This window comes from Saimiri boliviensis, chromosome 4 (genome assembly GCF_048565385.1).
Source record: "Saimiri boliviensis isolate mSaiBol1 chromosome 4, mSaiBol1.pri, whole genome shotgun sequence".
In the NCBI taxonomy this organism is placed as follows: Eukaryota; Metazoa; Chordata; class Mammalia; order Primates; family Cebidae; genus Saimiri; species Saimiri boliviensis.
Window position 1 is genome coordinate 61,877,032 of NC_133452.1, and position 21,219 is coordinate 61,898,250.

Genomic DNA, 21,219 nt, shown 5'->3' on the forward strand with positions numbered 1-21,219 from the left:
TTTAGTTGTATTTTTTTGGATGTTAGGTCAATGTTTCATATCAAACGAATCCATAAAGCATTTCTCCCTTTTGTTCTTTAAATACTACCAATCGCATTCTTCCCTTTTTACCCAAAACAAAACACAGCTCACTACATCAAAGACAGACAACAAACCAGAGGTTCAGAGGGGAAAATGATGAGACAACTCGTGCTGGTGCAGCCAAACATCTGGATGTGGGAACGAGGCTGTGAGCACTGGAAGCTTTGATTTGCCCCAGCTCTGACCCCTTGGCTACCTGGAAAGCCGTGTCTGCTCTGCCCCCATGTCCCTACTCAGGGCTGTACAGCTGGGCAGCATGGTACAATTGCACAAGCATTTTTTGCTTATGATCATAATTCAGTCCTAGGAGTGGCAGTTAGGTAACTTGACTGATTTCCAATTAAAAACTATGTAGTACACTGGGGACTATTTTAAAGCATTAGAGACTAATTCCAAGTTTTTGCTGTTATTGCCATTTGCTTTTGCTCCAGTCGTTTTCACTTGAATCTTGTCGATGACCCTTGAAATAAGTTGTGTGCCTGTGTGTGTTCTTCCCTTCCTTGTTGATCGTCTCATATTCCCAATCCTGACCCCACCCTACTTTTTTTTTCTCCAGCAGAATGCTGTGGAAATCCACAAATCTGGAGAAGAGCTCTCTGCAGTTAGAATTTAGAGCTGGTGTCTGAAATGGCATTTACCCCATTTCCTTGAGAACGGGACCCTGTTAAACCATGCTAGTGCTAAATTGTTTCTTTTCTTGCTAATTTATTTCTTTCTCCGAATGAATTTTGTTTATGCCTTTGAGGCACTAAGAAAAAGTTTACAACATGCAGAATGCATTGCCTTAACATCCATCCACAGAGAAAGTGCTATGCACTTTCTTAAAACAGCAGCTGAAGGATACAAAATAAGTTGTGCAGGACATGGTGAGAGAAAACAGAATGGCCACCCCCATCCTTTTGGCAGGATCTCTTAGACAGGAAGGTCTGGAAAAGGCAGCGCATTCGGGTGGGGGTATGTTCCACAACATGAGGTAAGTGTTCCCCGGTGTGGTGTATTTTGGTCCTCAGACATCTCTGCCCCTCTGCAGCACTTGTCTGCATGAAGGGAGATGTAAACGACTGAACATGGTGCACAGGCAGCAGCTAAGGCTGGCGAGGGAGTGATTCATTGGAAACCAGTCAGGGAGCTGATTTCCAGTGCCCTCCTGGGCAACGGCTGGTTAATAGCTGGCCGAACACGTCTCTCTTTCCAAGTGTGGTCTCTCCAAGTGAAGAGGCATACTGGGGAGCTGGGGAGCATGGGCAGCGCTCCCAGACACTGCCACATCAATGCCCTGCTGTTCACTGACCTGTCCACCTCTCTGACTCTGGCCATTCTGTTTTCTTGGCCTCAGTAGCAGGGTAGAAGGTCTTTCCACAGAAGGACAGTGTCTCCCTATACTTTATAAATTTGAAAGTCCAAGCGCTGGGGATGTATCTAGCTTGTTTCTTTTCTTGCTTCTCTTTTCTTCTTTCATCATAGGCCCTTGTGGGAAATGGTAACTTGAAGAAGTCTATTACCTCTTGCATAGTGTCACTAAGGCAATCTGACTGAGGCAAGTACTACATTATGTAGCTCCAACTTTGATTCTGCAATATTAAGTCCACAGCAGAAATTGCCAAACGATATATTCTAAGTTTTAAGGGAAACTTTCAATTCATTCAACTTCCTCAGAGAAACAAGAAACATTTCAGCTCACATATTGGTTTGTAATAAGGTAAGAGAATCCTTCGGAGATATAGAGCATATTTTTTCTGGAGCCAAAATCTATGGACCGCTTCTCTCATGAAGATGTCTCTGTGCATAGGCACATAAAACTTCCCATGAAATTTCAGGGGGAGGTGCTGAAGGCCATCCATGGACGAGTCCAGGGGGCCAGGAGACCAGCTTTAGGGAGCTGCCATATGGCTCTGGAGACCCTAGCCAGGACCAGTGCTGCACCAGCATGACCCTGAGTGGGTGCCTCTGCAAAGTCTCTGCCCTAAGCACTCCCTTCGCTTCACTCTAGTCCTGCTGAAGATGGAAGGTTATGGGGACATCTGAAAGTAATAAATACCCAGTCACAGATGTCATTTCATATTCCATCATAACCAATTCACGTCATATGTAAAAGCTGGATGCTTGCACATTAAAACCTTTCCTCCGAGTCCCTGGTCATAAGGGTTAACATGGTCCCAGCAGCACGGAATGGGATATGTCTGAGGCCAATCTTGACACCATTCAATCCAGAAAACTCTCCTCCGCAAGTCTGAAATAATCACATGAAGCACATTCCCAGGTCCTCCTCATTCACGTGTCCATTACACAAACCTGGTGTTTTCTTTCTGGCTCTTTCAAGTACCTTTACCTAGAACTATATGTGCCAACTGCATCCTAACAGACATGCTAACTTTTAACTTGGGGATTGTCACCAATTAAATTCCCAATAGTCAAGTACTGGACCATTAGACAGCGCAAGTCTGACATAGGACCCGAGCACAACCCATTCATACTGTTTTCCTCTTGTCACTCTGTTATGTTTTTTTCTTTGTTTTAAAAGTAGGCACCCACAGCATTGTTTTGGGTGTATGGACTGACTTCCCAACCTCCTCCCAGACAGCCTTCTCTCTTGAACTTCTCAGTTTAAGAAACTAAACTGGCAAAAAAGTTACTTGTGACCTCCACCCTTTTGGCTTCCCCAGTGAGGCAAACTCCTTGCCTTGGAACAGTTGTTTCTAGAACTGTGGCTCCATGACCAGACTAATAATTAAACTCCAAAAAGCCAAACTACAGGCGCCTATTCCAGCTTTCCCTGAGAAAATAAGAAGTCAAGTCCCCCCTGCTGAGTCTGGAGTAGTATCATGGAATTGGGACCAGGAAAAAGTGTCTCATATTTTCTTTCTGGTTTTCGAAACTTAGAAATTCGGGAGCCACAAAGGTGAAAAGTTACATGGTTAGTTCCTGAGAGTGGAAAAATTGATGATGAAAGGGTTACTCCTCATACATATTTTTTCCACTGATTATTTTACTTAAAGAGTCTATGTCATTTCCCTGGAAAACTGAGGAGTGGGAATATTTTCTTTTGAATATCTTCAAACATTTGCAAATGGTTACTCTAAACTCCCCAATGTACCATAAACAAGTGTAAACTGTAGAAATTCAGAAAATGTACAAATACAAACAGCTATCCCCCAAGCTCCTAGGGAAAGACAAAGAAGGGAGTATTCCATTTATAAATGGAATTCTTTGTGGATAGAATACTTAGGAAAATGTTTATACATTGTTTTCCTTATTATTTGGGGTGATATTTTTTCCAGCTTACAGAAGCTGTAGAACTGGTATTTGCAGTCTTAAAAGTTGAAGATTAAAGGAAACTTACAACCTTTTAAAATCTTCAACTAAACTTAATTAGTTCTGCATCTGGGGAAAATATCTGCCCATTCAAATCATTTGTAATCGTAACAAACAAGAATGCATAAAGGCAGGTAACCAGGAACAGAGTAACTTCAAAATGGGGGAGAAAACCTGTAATTTATGAAGAACCAGCAAATATTACCTCTTGAAGACAACTGTAGCTGCCTGGGTTGCTGATTTCTAGATACTTTGGTCTGCTTTTGATCTATTTTAAATGATTTTTTAAAACAGTACTACAGACCAGGCGTGGTGGCTCATGCCTGTAATCCAGCACTTCAGGAAGCCAAGGCAGGCAGATCACTTGAGACCAAGAGTTTGAGACCAGCCTGACCAACATGGTGAAACCCCATCTCTACGAAAAATATAAAAAATCAGCTGGGCATGGTGGCATGTGCTTGTAATCCCAGCTACTCAGGAGGCTGAGGCAGGAGAATTGCTTCAACCCAGGACGCAGAGGTTGCAGTGAGTGGATATCACGCCACTGCACTCCAGCCTGAGCAACAGAGCAAGACTTGGTCTCAAAAATAAATACTAAAATAGCACTACACAATGAAAAAGGCAGACATAGTGAGAAGAATGAAGATGCTGACTGAAGTTATTGACAGATTCTTCTATAAGAAATAATATAATGAATCACCAACAAGCACATGGAGAAATCACTCACCTGCACCTCATCCACCACATCTCAGCCTGGGTTTTGCTTTCGGTTTGTAATGCTTTCCACTTTGGCTTTAACTCATCACCGGTGTTCGGCACAGAAGCCATACAGTCCCTTATTTAGTGGATACATTTCCAATTTTCTCAACCATATGAATGGTCTGGGTTTCTGAAGCCATAAAAGAAAAACAGCACCATATGTGCACAAAAAAAAAACAGGAAGGAGCCAGGACCGGTGGCTCACGCCTGGAAATCCCAGCACTGAGGGAGGCTAAGGTGGGTGAATCGCCTGAGGTCAGGAGTTCGAGACCAGCCTGGCCAACATGGCAAAACCATGTCTACTAAAAATACAAAAATTAGCCAGGTGTGGTGGCTTGCGCCTATAGTCCCAGCTACTCAGGAGACTGAGGCAAGAGAATCCCTTGAACCCGAAGGTGGAGGTGGCAGTGAGCCGAGATCGTACCACTGCACTCCAGCTTGGGTGACAGAGTGAGATTCTGTCTCAAAAAATAATAATAATGAGGCTGAGACAGGAGACTCGCTTGAACCTGGGAGGCAGAAGTTGCAGTGAGCCGAGATCGCTCCATTGCACTCCAGCCTGGGCAACAAGAGTGAAGTTCTGTCTCAAACAATAATAAAAATAATAATAGGCCAGGCGCGGTGGCTCAAGCCTGTAATCCCAGCACTTTGGGAGGCCGAGGCGGGTGGATCACGAGGTCAAGAGATCGAGACCATCCTGGTCAACATGGTGAAACCCCGTCTCTACTAAAAATACAAAAAATTAGCTGGGCATGGTGGCGCGTGCCTGTAATCCCAGCTACTCAGGAGGCTGAGGCAGGAGAACTGCCTGAACCCAGGAGGCGGAGGTTGCGGTGAGCCGAGATGGCGCCATTGCACTCCAGCCTGGGTAACAAGAGCGAAACTCGGTCTCAAAAAAATAATAATAATAATAATAATAATAAACAGGGAAGGGCCAGAGAATGTGAGTCAATTATGGTGGAATGAGACTGTGCTGTGAGGTGACCCGGAACAGAGGGCAAGAGGAAATGTGATTTAGTGGAGGAGAGGTGGCTTTTCCCCCATCTTAAATCACTTGCCTTGTCACCCTTTTGTAGATGACAAAGCCTGAGTATTTCTGACTTCAGAGAAAAGCTGTAATTTCTTGGGGGACCCATCATTGAAAGAACTCTTCAACTCAAAAGGTAGTGGGCAATTTCATCACCGCATCTTCTGAAATTGGCTGGAGCCAGGTTAATATTTTTAATGATTCTGGTCCAAATACAAGACTGATTCTTTATTCAGAAACATATATCATCCAAAGAGCCATCGTATATTTTCTGCTTTTATGTTCTTTTTGTTCCATGCTACTCATAGGTTAGTGTCACTATTCTTGACCTGGTCACTTCTCACTCCAGCGATGGTATAACAGTAAAATCTCTCCCCCTCCCAGTCTTCTTTCAACCTCACCTGAATGACTGATATTAGAATGTGTTTAAAGTGACAGTTCCCAATGCTTTCTGACTTTCTGAAGGCCGTCACTTTCTTGTCACATACCTTCCCATTACTCACAGCTTTGTCAACCAAATTAAATTACTCTCGTGAAGAAATCAGGGGCATTTTCAATTGAGGTGACTGTGAGAAGGCTGAGGCCATCTGTCTTCAGGCAGCAGAACTTGTAGATGTAAAATCAAGAAGGAATGGGGAACTTGTTTTTAATATTCTTCCTCTGCTGGTAAAGCCATCAGAGGAAAAGGGAACCTCGAATGACGGTGGCTGAGAAACCGTCTTCCACAACCGACAAGTCTCCTTGCTCTGGTCTGTGCTTCCCAAGCAATCTCCTGGCTATGCTAGGTGCCCATGTAAACATGCCAACTTAGAGACCATGGACTGGACACACCACAGCAAGTGCTGTGCCCCACGCTTGTATTTCCCACTGTGGAGTAATGGGTTGGTAATGCAGGCTTGTTGGTGCTGCAGAAACAAGAATTAAACTGTCTGAAGACTTAGAGAAGTGACGAGGCACACTCAGTGTTTGTATGTTTGTGTTTTAAGAAACTTTCCCCTGTGACAACTGAGGTGGATAAAAGATTTTAGTAAGTAGGGTAATAAAGAAACTAATTTGCCTATTCTTCTACAGGGTCTTTTTAAAAAATGCAGCTCTGGAGTCAGACAGCCTGGATTTGAATCTCAACTCTGCTAATTTGGTAATCTTGGGCAAGCTACTCTGTCTTGGTTCCCTCATCAATAAAATGAAGACCATAATTGTCCCACGGATCCTGATCCAAAAAACTACTACTGGAAAACAGTTAGAAGATAGCCTGCACATACGAAGGTGAGCAATTACTCATTTTATGAGATCCATTCTCCTGCCCCCCCCCCCCCCATTTCCTTCCCCCTGGGGTTTGCACTCCCACCAGATGGGGGCATGCCATCATATTTGCCTTTGTATCTCGCCAGTCCCTGGAAGGAGTAGTGTACAAGTTAGGTGCTCTATAAATGCTCATCTCTCCTCTTCCTCTCCATCAGAAGTGGCTAAATTCAACTGAATTTTGGCCTGTTTGATGCCCACTTGGAGAGAGGGGAGAGCTTGGGCTGTGTCCAACAGGCCTGAATTGAATACTGCTTCCCCATGTACCAGCTCTGCTTTGGGCACAGTCTTTAAGACTCATCTGCCTCCTTGGTAAGATACAGATGATGCCTATTCCACCAGGATTGGCAGGAGGAGCAAATGCGGCCACCTCTGCCTCTCACAGGCACACGTTAGGTCCCCTTCCCGTCACTGAAAAGTTTTAACTCACTCTCAGTGGCTCCCTTGGCATTAAGCAGGAGTCTGTCTATGAGGTCAGAGATGTGCGGGGTCACTCACTTTAGCAATGCCACCCTCTTCCCTATCGAAGCCTCCCATTACCTGCAAAGGTGAGCAACTCATCAGCTGAGCCGCTGAGCCCCAAAAGGGGGAGAAAACAAAGCTAGTCAGTCATGCTGGAGGCCCACCTTAGGGGATGTTGCTTGGTGCCAAACTGCAGGAGGATACCCTCAAAACAGGAAAAACACCCTGTCAAGCAAATAGGACTTAGTGGCCTGGGTTCAGCTACATAGGCATGTAAGAGTTAGGTTTTTTCCTCACTTTCCAAATGGAATCCCGTCCTTATCAAGAAAACGTGGTGACGTTCTGCCAATGAGGCAACCAGCTCTATCTAGGAGGTGGCCCAGTTCATGGGTTCCCTAGACCTTTCACCACCGCCCTACAACCTCATGATTGCACATTTAGGTGTCCCAAGTTAATCTCTTCTTCCTCCCCGCATCCGCTTCTTCTCCAACAGAGTAATTTACGGAGATGAGCATGATAATAAAAGGGTGATTGGAGAGACAGTATTTCATGACAGGTTCGAGACTGAGCTCTCCCCTCAAGTAAGTGACCTGGGGCATGGCACTCACATGCCGTGGCTCAGTCTCCTCGGCTGTAAAATGGGAATGATGCTACTGAACAACTCAGCATCACAGCTGCTGGCTCAGAATGTGGCGGGCGTGACCACACCAGGTGCAATCTAAAACACGCACGGTAAAATCACGACTATTATTACAACTCTCGCCTCTGCCTTGTCAGAAGTAAGGAGAGGTGCACTGGCTGGTGCGGAGGAGCGCCCGACGGACATACAAACCTTTTACTTATTCTGATTTCTAATTCGGAGGCACCTCCTTTTGAGCGGCGGCTCCAGGTCCTCGGGCCCGGCGCTGAGCATGGGCGAGGAGATGATGCACGGCGCCATGGCAGCCTTCTCCGCGGGTTTTGGCACAGGCTGGATCACGCAGCCGGTCTTGGGCAGCATCCGCAGAGCATAGGCATGGTCCTCGTCCGCGGGGTTATTAAGGTTCGGGTCTGACTTGTCGCCCCCCGCCAGGGCCTCCTCGCCCATCAGCTTTTTGGCCGCCTCCCCGTCCAGGTGGCAGTTGGAAGCACAGTTGTTCTCCTTGACCGACTCCAGCTCGCTCACCGCCGGCTCCTCAGGCGACAGCAGCTTCTTCGGGGGCGCGGGCGGCGGCGGCTGTGGCGGCTGCTCCGGCGGCGGCTCCGCGCTCTTGGCGCCCTCGGCGGCGGCGCCGCGCGTGCCGTTCACGATGACGTTGCAGGCCGCGGCCGCCTCGGGGCCCGCCGGGGCGCCCGGGCCCGGGTCGCCGGCGGCGGGCGGGCTGCAGTGGCCGTCCCTGCAGCCGCCGCAGGTCCTGCGCTCCGCGGCGCCCGGCTCGCGCTCCGCCTTGACGTGCGCGTGCAGCGCGCGGTGGATCACGTTGTGCAGCCGGGCCCGGTGGCCCACCGTCAGGTCGATGACGCCGTCCTGCGGGCCCTGCAGCACGCCGGGGAAGCCGAGCTGGCCGCCCGCGCCCGGGGGTCCCGGGGGGCTGCTGGCGCGCCGCGTCAGGTCCACCACCTCGCTTCGGCCGTGCTCCGCGGGCGCGGGCGCCAGGCTCAGGGCCTGGCCGGAGCAGCCGGGGGGCGAGTCCGCGGACTTAGACGAGCCCTGTTTGGAGTCCCGGGGGGACAGGGAGTGTCCGCCTGGCTTGCCGCCCGCCGCCGCGGAGTCGCCTGGGGCGCTCGGAATGAAGTTCTCCCCGTTGCTGGAGAACCCGTTGGGGGGCTTGGAGTCGTTGACGTGAGGGATGGGGATGGGGATGGGGATGGGAACCGGCAGGGGCACGATTACGGGGTATGGCACGAGCAGGGTCGGGGGCGGCACCAGCGGGGCGAGCGACGGCAGCCCGAAATTCATCATCTGGGGTACCGGCATCGGGCCATTTGGCATCATGCTCACCGGCGGGAAGGGAAGACTGGGCAGCGGGGCGCCCGGGGGCGGCGGGGGCAGCAGGCCTGGGGGGTTCCCGGACATGGTGGGGGTGCTCGGGGGGTGGATGTGGGGCGATAGCATGGGCCGGTGCATGGGGCTGGAAGTGGGGCCCAGGTTCCTGGGGCCGCCGGGCGGGGGCCCGATGCCGGGAAGCATGGGGTTGGACAGGGGGCTGTTGGGGTTGGAGGCGTGGTGCGGAGGCCCGCGGATGAAGGGCGGGCGGATCTGCTGCATGATCTGCTGCTCCATGAAGATGGGCAGCGGCACTGGGCCGCGGTTGGTCATCACCATGGGAGGGCTGCGAGGCGGGACGCCAAGCGGAGGCCCGATGCTAGCAGGTGGCTGGACGGAGACAGGAGGGATATTTGGAGTCTCGCTGATGGGGATGGACTTGGGCACTGGCGTGGGGATTTTAGTGACAGAGCAGTTGGCAGTGTCAGATGGAGAGACGGTGGTGGACGCCGACGGGCCAGGGCCCTGGCTTTGGCCAGCTGTAGCCACCGGGGAGGGGGCCTTCCTCCGAGCATCTGTTAGCGGGATATTCCAAGAGTCTGGAGTGAGCAGCTGCACCCCGGTGCCTTCTGCTTTATTTTCCATGGGAGGGTGTAATGTGCTGCACAGCCCAGCTGGAAGATTGGCCTGGGTCTCTTTGTAGAAAATGTCCATTTTGTATTGATTGAGACATTTTGCACTGCAGAACTGAAGCCTTCTTTCCCCGTCCCCAAAATCCAGGTATTCTTTTGTGTGTCTTATGTGCTTACACCAGTCACATACCTACAACACAGTAATAAAAAACCACAACAGGTAAGACAAGCAATTTACCTGGGTAGATGACGTTTGTGTTTCACGTAAAGGTTCTTCTAAATTTTACCACCACTTTTCAATCAGGCAGAAGTGTTTCCTTCTAAAAGATAAAATTCTGCAATGTCTGTAAAATGATGGATTGGCTTTAAAAACAGGAGCCCGTCAGAACACCAATTATCACAACCTCCTATTCTTTCCTCTTAAAGAAATTGTGCTGTCCCCTTTAAGCATAAGCATGACTTAAAGATGGTTCTGAGAAAAGGGAATACGTATACCTGTCCAGTGTACCTGCCCACGCATTTTCCCTTGTCAGAGAGGCTCATTGTAAATGCACACCTGAAGAGTTTTGGAGGGAAAGGTTCTCCAGAAAATTCAATGGGCTTGAAATATAACCCCCTGCAATTCTTCTCATGCGAAGTCACTTTACACTGTTGACTGTGTTTGATAATGCAGTTGGAAAGGGTGTACTGTGTTAACCAATAACACAAAGCGCTGAACATCATTATGTCTGGCTTCCAAGGAGAAACTTGGAATTAATCATGGAGTCTGTGTGAGGTTTAGCTATTCCCAACCTGTGATGTTGCAGCAAGCTAGAATTATTTTTTGAGCTGTTTGCCCACTCTCTCTCAGTAGTCAGAATTTTTGGTGACATTTCTTGGCAGGCAGTCTTATTTAACAACTTTTCAAACACCAGAGAACATTTTCCAAAAGTTGTTATGGCTTTTTCCCCCCCTTCAAATCTACTCCTGGCAAAAGAAAGACATCACCAAATTTATTTTAAAGTTGGGCTGCAGAACTAATTAAAGGCTGAGAGCTTTTCCCAATTGGAAATCACTAGACATCAAAGTTCAAAAAATACTCATTCTCGGCTTCAGAACCCATTACTTTGGAGAAATTATTGTGATTTCATTAACACATTAATTTTGCAACACCATCAGCTCTCACAGATGGTGAAGACATGATCTACAATTCAAATATGACTCTTGTTTGCACAAATGTCTTTCCTTCATATGGCATTTTAAACAAGAATTAATATGAGTAATCTTGCCATAGCTATAAACAGATAAACAGATGTCAAAATTTTCAATAGTTCTTTCAGTGCCTTACTTTTTTTTGACAGAGTTTTACACACACAATCTTTTTTCTTTTTTCCTTTTTTTTTTTTTTTTTTTTTTGCCATTTTCTCAGCACTCAAGCCATATATAGCAGCAAAGGAAGAACTGTGACACCGTGCAATGGTGAGTCTATTGAATTTGAGTCGCTTCTCCAATAAAGCACTGGTTCCAACATCCAACATTGTTCTAAAGGAGACCCTGTTTCTGTTGGAGAGGGTGTCTGTTGTTCTGTTGTTGGTTCGTGTTGGTTGTTTTTTTTTTTTAACTATCATAAACTGATATAATTAAAAGATGATAAATTTTAATAATGATTGGTCACATAAACAATGTAAAAACAACATATGCTGGGCATTTGATTACTCATCTCATTTAACTCTCAGCTTTCCCTGATTGTAAACAGTGGTGGCATGCTGGTATGTGATCGTGGGCGAACACGCATGTGGCAGATCCTTCTCACTTTTTTTTCCCACTGATATTTGCAGGTAATACACTTGATGGTGTGAGATTGAATAACATACTATTGGCACACATTCCTGTTTTGTTTAGTCTCATCAAATTGCCCTTCCAAACTACTTCTTGCAAAAAATTTTGGAGAGTGAGAAAACTGCTGAGTGACCTTTGATGATTAGAAAGGCATTCTTTCAGTTTAGCTATCAAAACTGTTGCAGTTTAAATTAAAGTGGTAAAATAATAATAATAATAAGAAGAATTTCAATGCTAATATACTCCTGTATATCACTATAGTGTTTCATGTTCCTCCCGAATTAGGGGAAGTTTTTCTCATAATTGAGATGCCCAGTTTACAAAAAAGTAGAGAATTGCCTCTGATGAGAAGAGATCCACAGAATCCATCAGACCCTCAAATATTTCATCTAGATAAAGGTTAAGTAAACAAGTAGTAAAAACATGATGCATTTAAGTTACTGTTTTATAAAGCTGATCATTTAAATAAAATTAATATATAAGGATGTGGTACCTAAATTCCACTATGAAATAAAACCACCTACTTCTGTTTCAATATCAGGCATCCACAGAAAGCCTGAAGTGTAAATTTACAAGCTTGAAGTGAAGGATCAAAAACAGTTTCTTTAATCATTGACTAAAAAAATATTATCAATGAATTAAACTAATTAAAATAATACACCCATGTTCTGGCATATATTTTTTTGGATCTTATTTTTTAGCCATAAGGGAGAAGAGTTTTCTGAAATCCTTAATTGGTTTTTAAATTGCCAGATTGAATTATTTGCCTCCAAAGGATTCCTGTTTCCTCAAGCCAAATAAATATTTTCAAATGGAGTAAAAAATAATAATAATCTAAATATAATTTAAATGTTCTCCCTTCCCTTCCTTCACTTTCAGTAATCCATTGATGAATAAGGAATGCTCATAGATCTATCCCAATTGTCAAATGAGAATTTTCCACCATATCTCATCTATTTTGACATAAAAAGAATTACAGACATCAAAGTTGGAAGCAAAATCCTATTTCATCAAATTTTCCATTAAAGCAAAGGCATATAGTTAGCCGCTTGATTTTTTGCAGCATCCCAAAGTGTTCAAGTAGTGTGACAGTTCATGACTATCTTGTTTTGGGTAATATGAGAGACAGAGAGAGGCACGGAAAGAGAGAGAGACACAGGAGTGTGTGTGTGTGTGTGTGTGTGTGTGTCCTTGCCTTATTAAATTTCAATTCAGAATACCGATCTAAAAATACAGAAAAGCAATCTTTCTGATGAAGCAAAAAATTATTAGAGGAAAAAACTGTCACTTAAGAAATAATGAATCAAGTCTGTCTTACAGGACTCATCATTTAAGATGAGGTCAATGAATTTATGGCACAAATGGCTATATCATGTGAGGCAATAAAACACAATACTATCATTCATTCTACATCTAACTAATGACACACTTCTAGTAATTAAAGATTTCAACATAAGAGCCTGAACTGATTACTTAAGATGTGGTAGTTAGATGAAAATATATACTGTATCCCTCTCTCTTTAATAAAATAACATTTGCATATCCAGGAAAACACAGCATGTGTCTCATACACTCTGGCTTTTTGAATTGTGGTGTGGTGGGGTGTTCTTCCCTTCTTTTTCCATTGACAGCTGTACATTTTATTTCACTTTTCAACTTTTTGAGGAATTCTTTTTTTCCTCATTATGCCAAGAAGTAGCAAAATTCCTTCAGACATTTTAAAAGATAAAGATGAAGAAATGCAGAGCTTTACATACTGAGCTCTGGAATGATTTCCCCCTAATTTTACCCCTGCTTTGTTTCTGTTGGAATCTGGCCTCTTTGGTTCCACTCCCCTCACTAACAGGTCCCAGATTGGACAGAGGCTGAAGCTGTTTAACGATGCCAATCTGGGGACCGAACAATCAGCAAATGCAATGCCATTGAGCGAGACAGCTGAAAGGCTTCGTATCACAAATACGTTATGTATCACCAGGAAGACAAAAAGATCACAAAGGAGATAAACAAATGTGTATTCCATTCAACCCTATAACAGCAGTCCTCAAAAAGATTAAATTTACCTTCCTGGGATGGGTCCAATTCTAAACAACAGAATGAACATTTCCTTTAGTCCATTAGAGTATTTATATTTGGGTGGCTCACTGCCAGGGTAGTACTTATAAGCTCAGTGGCCTGATGGATTCACTCCTTTCCTGTGAAATAAATGTGTGGCAACCTACACCGTTCAACTGCTCCAAAGACACTGCCTCAGCAGATGTATCACTTGCTCTTGATATAAGAAAGCTGAAAGGCAGGACGTGTGGTTCTTATAACTCTTTCCATCTTGTATTTCCCCCGGAAAGAGAGAAAGCTACTCACGTTGGCAACTGAGCCTTTATTTTTATATAAACGTCAAAGTCAAGGCCAAAGTATGCCATGAGCTTACCCACATGGGCACAATATACAGGTTCTTCTGGGCTTAAGAGAAAACTCAGGCAACCGGGGGAGGGGGACGGGGTTCCTAATTAACACATTAATCAGCCGTTAGCTGTGGGAGTAAAGTTCAGCCTTTAATGGAATCCACCACTGCCTTCTAAGTGGTGATCTGGCATCAGGCAGTATTTAATTAAGAAATACTTTTGCTGAAATCTTTATCTGGGCAAAGACGTTTGTAGCAATGGAACAACAACAATAATAATAAAAGACATTAGCACCTCCGTGAATGCCATCAACAATTTCAAAAATAAAACCAAAAATCTTCACACGCGTCTTTCTGACTTTCCACTGATATATCTCCCAGGTAACAACTCAGAAGTTGTAGCTCCTTAAGCAACATTGCAGCTCGTCATAAGAGGGTGGTTCTCTGGGCCTTGGCATGTTGACTGTGGCACTGATCTTGTAGTCTAGGCCAGCTCAAAAATCATGAGCTCCTTTGAGGGGAAGCAAGAGAATGGAGGGACGTACGCAGGGATGCTCAGTGTTTTGAGGGCTTTGGGGTCTGCTCTGCCTGCAGATAAGTCACCTCACAGCATGAGTTGAGGGTGTCAGACTGACCCACCTGAGCACCTGCTCCCAGCCCTACCCCAGAGTGTCGTGGTCCCAGCATCAACTGTTCCTCTGCGTCTAGACACCACCTCCAGGAGGGCCCTAGTTCAGGGTCCCTGAGTGACAAAAGACACTATGGAAAGCACATGGGATCTGGAATCAGGAGATGTTAGCATGAATCTGGGCTTCATTCCTTATTAGCAGTGCAACCTTATGAAAATCTCAGCCTCAGTTTCTTTATCTGTAAAATGGAGCTAACAGTCTAATGACTGTGCTAGGCATATCACTAAGCTTGTTACAGAATATATATTTCCAACCCCCAGCCCGTCCCACGCATTTTACATTTGTTTTGTGGGGAGGATGCTTCTATGGCTGTGTGAAGAGGGCAAGGGAGATGTGCATCCACCACTTTCCCATGAGCCTGTGTGTCTTTGAGATAAAACAGGGGATGTTTCTCTCTGAGCAAACTCATGCTATGCCTCACAGATGATGCCAGCCTCCACCTTGCTCCCTAGGAGGCTCTGTCCCAAGGCTAACAGAGGGGCTGTCTGCAGGGGCAAGGAACCAGCCCACAATTCTATGTGCATCCCAGCTGCCCACCATCCTGAGGAGCTTCTATTCAACTCCTGCTGAGCCCTCTTCTTTTTCCAAGGCCAGTCGTTTTCTAATTCAGGCAAAAGCTTGATAAAGCGGTATGGCTGCTTGGAAATGAGCGTTAGAACCATTAAAATGAATCATTCCTCTTAGGCTCAACTGCTGTTTGAATAGTGGAAGCCATAAACTGTGCTATGCATATTTTATTAAAAAACAGAGCTGATGGACGATCTGCTTGACTCATTACATGGCAGAACTATCTTCCAAAGGAAAGGCCAGAAGCCACAGTATCAGGTGTCTTTTAAAACTGGACGACCCCACCCTGCCACGGCAGAATGTTTGCTTGAGGGAAGAGCCCCCATAAAGTGGGGAAGGGCACACCAACAGCAAGCTCTCCACTCCAAGTTTTTCTTGCAGAGCTGGATTTGAGTGAAGGAAGGAAAAAGATGACCTAGTCACAGACATGCAAAGCCATATAAAATCAAGAGAGGAATTTAAAGTAGAAACAGCAGGGGCTCTTATACAAAAAAAGCAAAGGCATGAAGAAGTTCATTTTCAAAATAAGAAAGTTCTACAGGTTTAGACTCCAACATGCTGATGTCTGCTACATAGTCCCTTTTATTGGGGATTTTTGTTTGTCTGTTTGTTTTGCTTTGTATTTTATTCATTCTCATTCTCTTGCTTGCTCTAGCGCTCTCTCTCGCTCTCTCTCTCTCTCTCTCTCTCTCTCTCTCTCTCAAGTAAGATTTGGAACTCAAGGAGAGGTTAAAGAACATCTTTGTTAGAAGTGAAAATCTCTGACAAACTGCCCTGTAGGAACTTTATACCATGACTCAAGTTCTACTTATCTTATAAATGTTAAGCTGGGTTCCAGAAATCTTGGCCCAGATCACAGGAGCAGATCCTTCTCTTTCTCATGTGCCATGAGCTCTGTAAGGCAGAGCAGAGATGGGCTTGGTTTTCGGGATCTCAACGAGCTTTAACACATGGCTCATTACTGACCCAGGTCTCTGATTCTACAGCCAATGCAAGAGATGGAATCCTGGCCTGGATTCAGTGACTGCAGGCCCACCCTGACGGCCAAACACATGATTCAGAAGATGAATTTTCTCTTTGGGCTGATGTTTTAGGTTGCTTAAGGGCATTAGTATACCATGACAAAACTCTCTGCTTCTTTTGAGCTGGACGAATGCAACTTACACCTTCACAATACATGTCATCCAGATGGAAATTTAAAAATTCAGTCGTACAATCAAAACACCTGGTCTGCCTGGTACCAAATGTCTGCCTCTTTGATTTCCAGTTATTTGGTCCTGAGAGGGCACAGAAATCACCTAAGAAATCTCAGAGCAGTGAAATTAAGCCCTGAAAGGAACCTCGCTGATCATCTCGTCCTCTCCTCCAACCTCCAGCTCCTGGTGGAGCCAGGCATTTAATCCGGCTGAGCCTCGGGTGCTCAGCTGTAAAAGAAGATCATCAACAGGGACTACCCTGCCCAGGAAATGTGTGAGAAAGAAAGGAAACCGGCAGGGGACCACAGACATGGGAAATGTGCCTCCTAAGAGCAGGGAGTGACATCCTCGCCCATCTCCCATTGCCAGGCCATCCCACGCCCATTTCATCGGCTCCAGGTATCATAACTACTCTCTGCCCTGAAAAATTTGCCATCACATAATTCAGTTTACTCACTGAAAAGTGAACACTTACTGAGTGCCATCGTGGGTGAGGTACTGTGCTAGGAACCTGACACACGAGTAAAATGCAGCCCCCAACCTCACACGAGGTAGAATCTGCCACAGGAAACTGGAGGAGCAAGTTTGTGTTTTGTTTCCACGCAGGCATCACTGCTTCAAACTGAAGCTTAAGAGAAAACTGAGCTTCTATTTGTAACACTTCTATTTATTCAGAAATAAATACTGTGCTGTGCTCCAGAAGGCACTGGGCTGTGGAACAGGGCAGGAGAGGCTTAGTAGCCCTGCCCTCGAGGAGTTCAAAATCTGCCTATTAACGATCAGTGGGAAATTGAGCACACGCTCTCCTCCATCAACAGATTTGTTCTAAAGGTTAAAATGCAACTAACAGCTTTTAACAAAAAATTATCCCTAATATCTACTGTTTTAATGTCAAATTTCCCTTTGTTCTTCTAACCCAATGCTCCTCTTTTTTAAAAATGTATTATCTGAATCTTTTTTCAGATGTGCATTGACCTTGTTTACTGTGCCTTTTTGTTTTTCAAGGATATATTTTGCTCTCTTTTTGTGTCATTTGTTGTTTTTCTTCCTGTTTACTAATGAGCATTTTGAGTATTTGAAGTTGCATTAGTTGTGACTATAAGAGTTTAAGAAAAGTTGCAGGGACTGATTTTGGATTGTACTTGCATATAAGGGAAACCCATCAAACTAATGTGCTAAAAAGTGAAGTGTGCTAGTTACCCAGCTTCCGTCTGTGGTCACACACATCATTTCTTCCTTCATGCAAACTTTTTTTAGAAAATAGCAAAAATCATATTCTAAAATATGTGGTTTTCGTTCCACAACGTGACTAATCAGACATCAGTAAGAGGACTTTTTGGAAGGATTGCTGTAATTATCAGTGGTATCTGGAGCAGTACCCCAAAACCCCACCCAGGGACTTTGTTTGAATCTGCCTCCCAGTCTCCTCACTGCCTGGGCTGTATCTCACCCCGGTGATGGGCGGTACCGCTAAAACACCACAGGGCCAAGGCTACGTTGTATGCAGGTGGCCCAGGTCAAGGGCACTTCTGGGCAGAACTAATAGCACCTCTGATAATCCCTCAGTGTGTCCACCACCTTAGCCCACTCTCTGGCTGCTTTTCAAAGGTCTGCAGCTCCTAGTAACGTCTCATCCGCTCACCAGCTACATGCTGATTGCTTGAGCTCTGCCAGCACCTGGCTATGAGCTTTACTTGCATTGCTTCATTGAGTTCTCCTCTGAGTCTCTCACACATTCTCTGAACCCTGGGCCACAGCCTGAACCTACCTGTGGGCACTCCAGGTTGCCCAGCACAGCCCTGGGTGTCCATCTCTGCCCAGTCCTCAAATATCTCCAGGACATGCTAATGAAAGTCATGGCTTTTATTATTGTGATCACTGCAAGCCCCAATTTGATGTGATACTAATAAATTATATACTAGGAACAATAGGTAGCATTATTTAAGCCCTAGTACCCATGCTGAGAATCCTACATCAATTGCCTGTTGAATCTCCACAAATACCTTTTCGTATAGATAACTGGGGTTTAGATAAGTTAAATAACGTCTCAAGATTACCCACACAGATAATAGATGACAGATCCAGATTCTAAGTTAAATCTGTCTGGCTTCAAAATCCATACTGCTCCTCCATCTCAAGGGTTTTTTGCACTTTCCTACAAACTACAGGATTAAGATAGGTGACTAATACTTGATAATAACTTTCTGTTTTGAAATTCCAGAATCACTGACGTTTAGAAATCGAAGGAGCTTCACAGGTCAAACCCAACCTATCTCCCACAGCACGCTTGGGTTTCCATGTACACATAGGTCAACTTCCAGGTGGCACCCATACTTCCTGTGACAAGGACAAATATTCATACCCATGTGCACAGCCAAAAGAGTGATTCCGCGATCTTTCTCCTTTGCAGCAGTTTTCCCGGTGGCCTGCTAGAGAGGGTTGCAATATAACTGCAGGTCTCTATGCAGTATCATTGAGGCAGTCTATTTGGTTGTCAAGCAGCATCGATTATTAGAAAGTTTAACCACGCCACCTCCCTGTCACTTCTACCTACAGCGGGCAGTTCTGTTTGCCAGGGTCTCCCAACACAGGTCAACTCCTCTTCCAAATCTCAGTCTTTCAAAAAATTAAAAGATCATCATATTTCCTCCAGCTTGTTATTTTTAAACACCCCCAGTTCCCGCACCCAGTTCCCAGAGCCCTCCTATGTTGTCTGTCCTCCTAGAGACAGGATAGTGAGGCCAGCTGCCATTGACCCAGGGATATACTTCACCTTGTTAACGCCCCTCTTAAAGGGTAGAGCCCAGAATGGAACGCAGTAGCCTGACTAGCATAGAGTCCAGTGGAATTCCCCCTCCCTCACATAAAACACTATACCTCTGTTAATGCCACCCAAGAATGCGTATGCTTTTCAGCCGGCATGGCCCACCATTAGGTCTTCATTTTTTACATTTTATTTTTTTATTCTTTATCTGTGCATATGCTTACCCACAGTTTTTGCTTTTTAAAAACAAATATTTATTGACTATTGATTGTGTTTCAAGCTCTAGCCTTTCATTTGCCTCTCTTAATTCTGGCAACAAACTTGTAAAGGAGCTACTGTTTTTCTCATTTTGCTTAAAAATGAGAAAACAAAGATTCCAAGAGATGATGTGGTTTCCCTAAACCCTCTCGGCCTACAAACGGTGGAGCCAGGATTCAGATCCAGAACTTCAAACCCAGCCTCTTTTCACTCTGCTATGCTGCCTACTTCACTCTGAGTTTCTGGTCAACCAAAACCTGTTTCTTCTAAGGGCACATCAACTATTTATTTAATAATATATTCAAGGTCTTTTGAGGGTAAGCCATCAAACTACTCATCTAGAGTTTCAGAAATCAGAACCCCCTTTCCAATTTTAAAAATGTGGTCAACATTTGTCCATTTCTGCATTTTTTATAGAGCAAAGATTAACCAAAAGTAGATATTAAATCATCTACCAATTTCCTTTTGAGAGCTGAAAGATCTAAATGTGCTTAGCATAGCAGGTGTTCTCTGCCTCTCTTTCTCTCCCTCCCTCTGACTTGGGACTCGTAGCATTCCCCCAAGGGTTCTCCTCCTTTTGCCACCTAGCCTTCCTGATATAATTTCATTTTCAGAACTTTACACAAAGCCTCAAATAACTCCCCAAACTGCACTGAGCCTCTAGTTGTGGGGCCAAATCCACCTTTCCTCGGCACGTAAAAAAATCTGCTTTTCTAAACTCTAGGGAATGTGGCTGATCATATCCAGCACTCTCCCCCTCTGCCATCATGTATTCCAAGAGAATGCCACTTCCGCACTCCAGCCACATTCCAAGTAGCTCTACCCTACAATCAGACGGCGGTCAGAGGAGGATTCCCTTCGCTGCTCCTCCACCTTCTCAGAACTCTCCACGAGGCATGGGGGGAATTATCAACTGCTCTGTTTCGGAGAGAATGATATTTTTTAGTAACTAACAAGATAAATTATCCCATATCTTGCTGATTTGTGAATTGATGTATTTTTTAAATGTCTGCTCCATATTTTGTACTAAATATCCCCAAATTATTCTTTTGATGCTTCCATTTTCCTAAAATTCCTATCTTGCCTTCCCCGCTCAAGAGCGTTGACTGCTATATAATGATATCTTTTCAAAAATTTTACCCACCTATTAGATACGTCGGTGATGCGTGTCATTTTATATTTTAGTTCTCTGTGTCAGCTCTAGTCTAGGCGCAAGACACTGCCAAAGCTCGGTGGGATTTCTGAGACTTCACCTATTTGTGCCCACAAGCCAGGGCAACTTGGTCTTTCCCATTCTCTGCATTGGCAGAGAGATTTTAGAAGTCAATTGTTTGTTCCTGCTCATGGCTTTGTTTACTCTTGAGAAGAACTGGCTTTTCTCCACAATGCCATCTCTTCTGGCGTCATCCCTGCTGCCTTTATCATGTCCAGTTTTCAAGTTTATTGGAATAGTCGGTGACTCCTCTAGCCACCTAACATTGAAAGTTTTCCTGATGAGACTCTTAAATCTGTAAATACATTCTTCCCAATTTTCAATCAATGCCTCGGGCTTTGACCCCATTTGGGTCAGAAGACCCACATGCTGCCCCCTCTGCAACTTTGGGTCCTGCTCCCGTGCCCTCTGGCACCCTGCCTACCTTCAAGATCTGCTGGAGGATCAAAACCAACAGTGCAAATGGAAGCACTCTAAAATGAAATTATTACAAATGTAAGGCAATAACATTTTCCTATTTAGAGAAACAGGGCCAACTGTTTTACCTATGCTCTACTCCTACTTACACTTTATTCTGTTAAATCTGTTATTTAAAAAAAAAAAAGAGAGAGAGAGAGAGGGAGAAAAATACCTACTACAAATTTTCCTCTGATGTGTACTTCAAAGCAAAAAGCACACTACAAAAATAAAACCCAGAAACCCAAACCAACAAAACGCTTGGCCCCCAAATTCTTTACTATGCTTCTAATGGCGTGTGGAGTGTTTGACAGCAATA

General features: G+C 44.9%; 1 protein-coding gene across 5 annotated transcripts in view; it reads right to left on the reverse strand.

The window, feature by feature from the left end:
- The window catches only part of SOBP (sine oculis binding protein homolog), a 169,638-nt gene that overhangs the window by 18,061 nt on the left and 130,358 nt on the right, over positions 1 to 21,219 (reverse strand). For all 5 annotated transcript variants that reach the window (XM_074397648.1, XM_074397647.1, XM_039467711.2 and 2 more), the window contains one exon: positions 7,776 to 9,731. In XM_074397648.1, the coding sequence (XP_074253749.1) occupies positions 7,779 to 9,731 (1,953 nt within the window). In that variant the 3' untranslated portion in view covers positions 7,776 to 7,778. The remainder of the gene's footprint in view (positions 1 to 7,775; positions 9,732 to 21,219) is intronic.